At 34.4% G+C, this 2906-nt stretch overlaps 1 protein-coding gene across 1 annotated transcript in view; it reads left to right on the top strand.

Moving 5' to 3' along the window:
• The first annotated feature begins 410 nt into the window (after window positions 1-410).
• The window catches only part of LOC132061485 (folylpolyglutamate synthase-like), a 24893-nt gene continuing 22397 nt past the window's right edge, over window positions 411-2906 (top strand). The window contains exons 1-3 of the mRNA XM_059454293.1: window positions 411-848; window positions 1687-1765; window positions 2129-2231. Of these exons, the coding sequence (XP_059310276.1) occupies window positions 411-848; window positions 1687-1765; window positions 2129-2231 (620 nt within the window). The remainder of the gene's footprint in view (window positions 849-1686; window positions 1766-2128; window positions 2232-2906) is intronic.

The raw sequence follows: 2906 nt of genomic DNA, 5'->3' as shown, positions 1-2906 counted from the left end.
TTCTGCATTTGGCATCACTTTGGGGCTAATTTTTACGCACATTTATGTTAATCAATGAATCTTTTAGTTATGGTTTGTTGTTTTGGTATCTTTTTGATTGTTATAGTTTGTTGCTTTGGTCTCTTTTTAGTTTTAGTTTAGTTCTTAAAGCTTGCAAGGGACGTGATTGCTCGAGACATCTGATGAAGATTCTAAGTGAGTAATGACTTGGCTTTATCAACTAATATAGAATGATTGTTCGTTCTATTTTACGGGAGGTCTACGTCGGAGGAAAAATGGTGGTGGTTGGACCGGAAGGTATATATGATTCGTTAAGTTGCTTTGATCACAATTACTAAGTGCACGCACCTATCGTGGATATTGTCGAGGCCCTTGAAGATATTAGTTGGATGACATCAAATTATCTTTACATGAACAAAAGGGTGCATCAGTCCTTCGATGATTTAATCCCTAGTGTCAGATGGCAAGATCTATTTTCCAGGGCTATCATCTCAGTTAGAAAGCTTATCAAATTCCTCAAAATGCCTTACTCATTGTTAAAACTAGGATTTGGGAGAGTAGCTGTACATATGGAGATTAGACCAATCTGTGTTGCACTTGTCTATGCATTTATTTACACTGCTGTAGGAGTAATAAATCAATACATTAAACTTGTTGTTGAAGCTCTTTTGGTTACTTTGAGGTATGATATAGGGTATATGGTTGAGGATTCCTTGGATTGGATGGAGTTGATTTCACTTCAGAGCAACATCCTTGGTGCAAATTCACATTTATGTAGATTGCTCTTGTTGATGGCAGATGGTGGTTCTTGTTGCTATATTATTACGACTCAAATTAGATGTGAAGATGTTGCTTTGAATTGGTTGCTTCGATGACAATGTCGAGCGGATACTACTACTATTTCTGCTTAACTCGAACCTTGAGGACAAGGTTCTTCTTGAGGTGGGAAGTATTGTTATGAACCAAGTTGACTACATAAGGGCCTATGGGCTAGAAGTAATAAATAGAACTGATCCACTTGAGATTATTGGGCCGACTAAAATGTTGGGAAATTTTATTTGGGATCGTGCCCAATTTGTAATTGGTTAAAAGGGACCAAGGGTTAGATAGAATGGTTTATGTGTATTCTGTAGAAGAAACTGTCTATTCCTCTCATCCCCTTTCTCCTAGTCTATCTTCTCATCTCCATTCTTATCTCTATCCTTAATTACTTATTATTTCAGTATAATCCATATTGTAATTCAATAGTTTGAGTGTTGCAGTTGTTATTTGGTTATCAGTGAATATATATATTTGTGTTGAGAATTCGGGTTTGTTTCATGTACAGAACCTATACTTCACTTGATGTTCCCTAATGTTAACTATAGATGTTATGAGTGGGATATCCCTCATTTTTTATGAGTTTACTAGCAATTCTATTTTTCACACATTGAAGCCTGTTCCAATCAAGTAAATAGTTACGGCGAGGTTACCTCCTCTGTTTTGTATTTTTTTTTTTCGCTATACATATGAAAAGGCATGCATCCTTTTAATAATAATGTTATTTGTGATGGTAGCCTTAATCTGGTCCGGATTTGTTTCAATTACGCTCATACCTTTTTCTTTTAAAATGGTGCATGAATCATGGTACATAACATAAAATTGAAAAAATTACTTTTTTAGTTGTTAAACTTGATTTGTTTGCAGGAGCTCCAGAGGGGTAAGGCAGTACCTCAAGATGAGATCTTCAAGATTACTCACACGAGGAAGGAGAAGAACGCCGATGGTACAAATCGATTAGTGTGCTTTTGGATTCTAATTCGGCTATGTTTAAATGGATATGTATATTATGTTTAAGAGTTTGAATATAGTTTTAATTCGAATTAGAAGTACTTTTAAGTTTAAGATGTCTAAGTGTTTGAATGTAGTTTATGATGTTTAATTGTGAATGTAGTTTATCATGTTTAAGTGTTTGAATGTAGTTTTGATTTTAAGTACTTTGAGGTTGAATTTGATTGTTTATAAGTGTTTGAATGGACAATGTTTAAGTGTTCAAGTGTTTGAACATTGTTTATGGTTGTTGTGTTGAATTGTTGATGAATTGGATGACTGTTTTGGTTGATGAATTTGGTTATTTGAAAATTGGCAGGTGGGATGTCAAAAATAGGCAAATGCTGGAAAAAATATTCCAGATTTTCGACCACAGGTGGTCGAAAATCAGCCCAGATATTTCACAATTTCGACCACATGAGGTCAAAATTCTACCCAAAAAAATACAATTTTGACCACGTGTGGTTGAAATTTAGCAATATTGTTGCCAGATTTCAACCACATATAGTCGAAAATCTGGGCCCAATTTACAATTTCGACCACATGCGGTCGAAAATAATTTTTTTTATATTTAAATATAAATAATAATGTTTTCGACCACACGTAGTCGAAAAGTTAAATATATAATTTAATATAAGAATAATTTTTCGACCACATGTGGTCGAAAATAATTTTCCCTTAAATTCGGTAGAATGTGATTGCGACCAGCGTGTGGTCGAAAAAATTGGTCGAAATAAGGCCTTTTCGTATCCGTGTGGTCGAAATTTTTGGTCGAAAATCCCGGTTTTTTTAGTAGTGGTGGTGCATATATAGAGGCATATAAAATGGTAGCTATAACCATGACATTCAACATATGAGAATGTGGGGAAGATCATAGGTGAAGTTGGAGACATTACATTAAACCTTTGAGATCATGAAGGAGGTGAGATTTATTTCAGAGTGGTGGACATCCACACTTATTATTTCATAACAACAATTAAGTTCACGAAGGAATTAAATTAGTTATAAGAGCAATGTTCCACTTATAAGGGAATAGATAAATATCAAAATGGAACGGTGGAAGCATTGAAAGTAGACAAATAAGGTTTGAAGTTAAT

Source organism: Lycium ferocissimum, chromosome 6, assembly GCF_029784015.1.
Source record: "Lycium ferocissimum isolate CSIRO_LF1 chromosome 6, AGI_CSIRO_Lferr_CH_V1, whole genome shotgun sequence".
NCBI lineage: Eukaryota > Viridiplantae > Streptophyta > Magnoliopsida > Solanales > Solanaceae > Lycium > Lycium ferocissimum.
The sequence above is the reverse complement of the archived record's forward strand: the minus strand, read 5'-3'. Positions and strand labels throughout refer to the sequence as shown.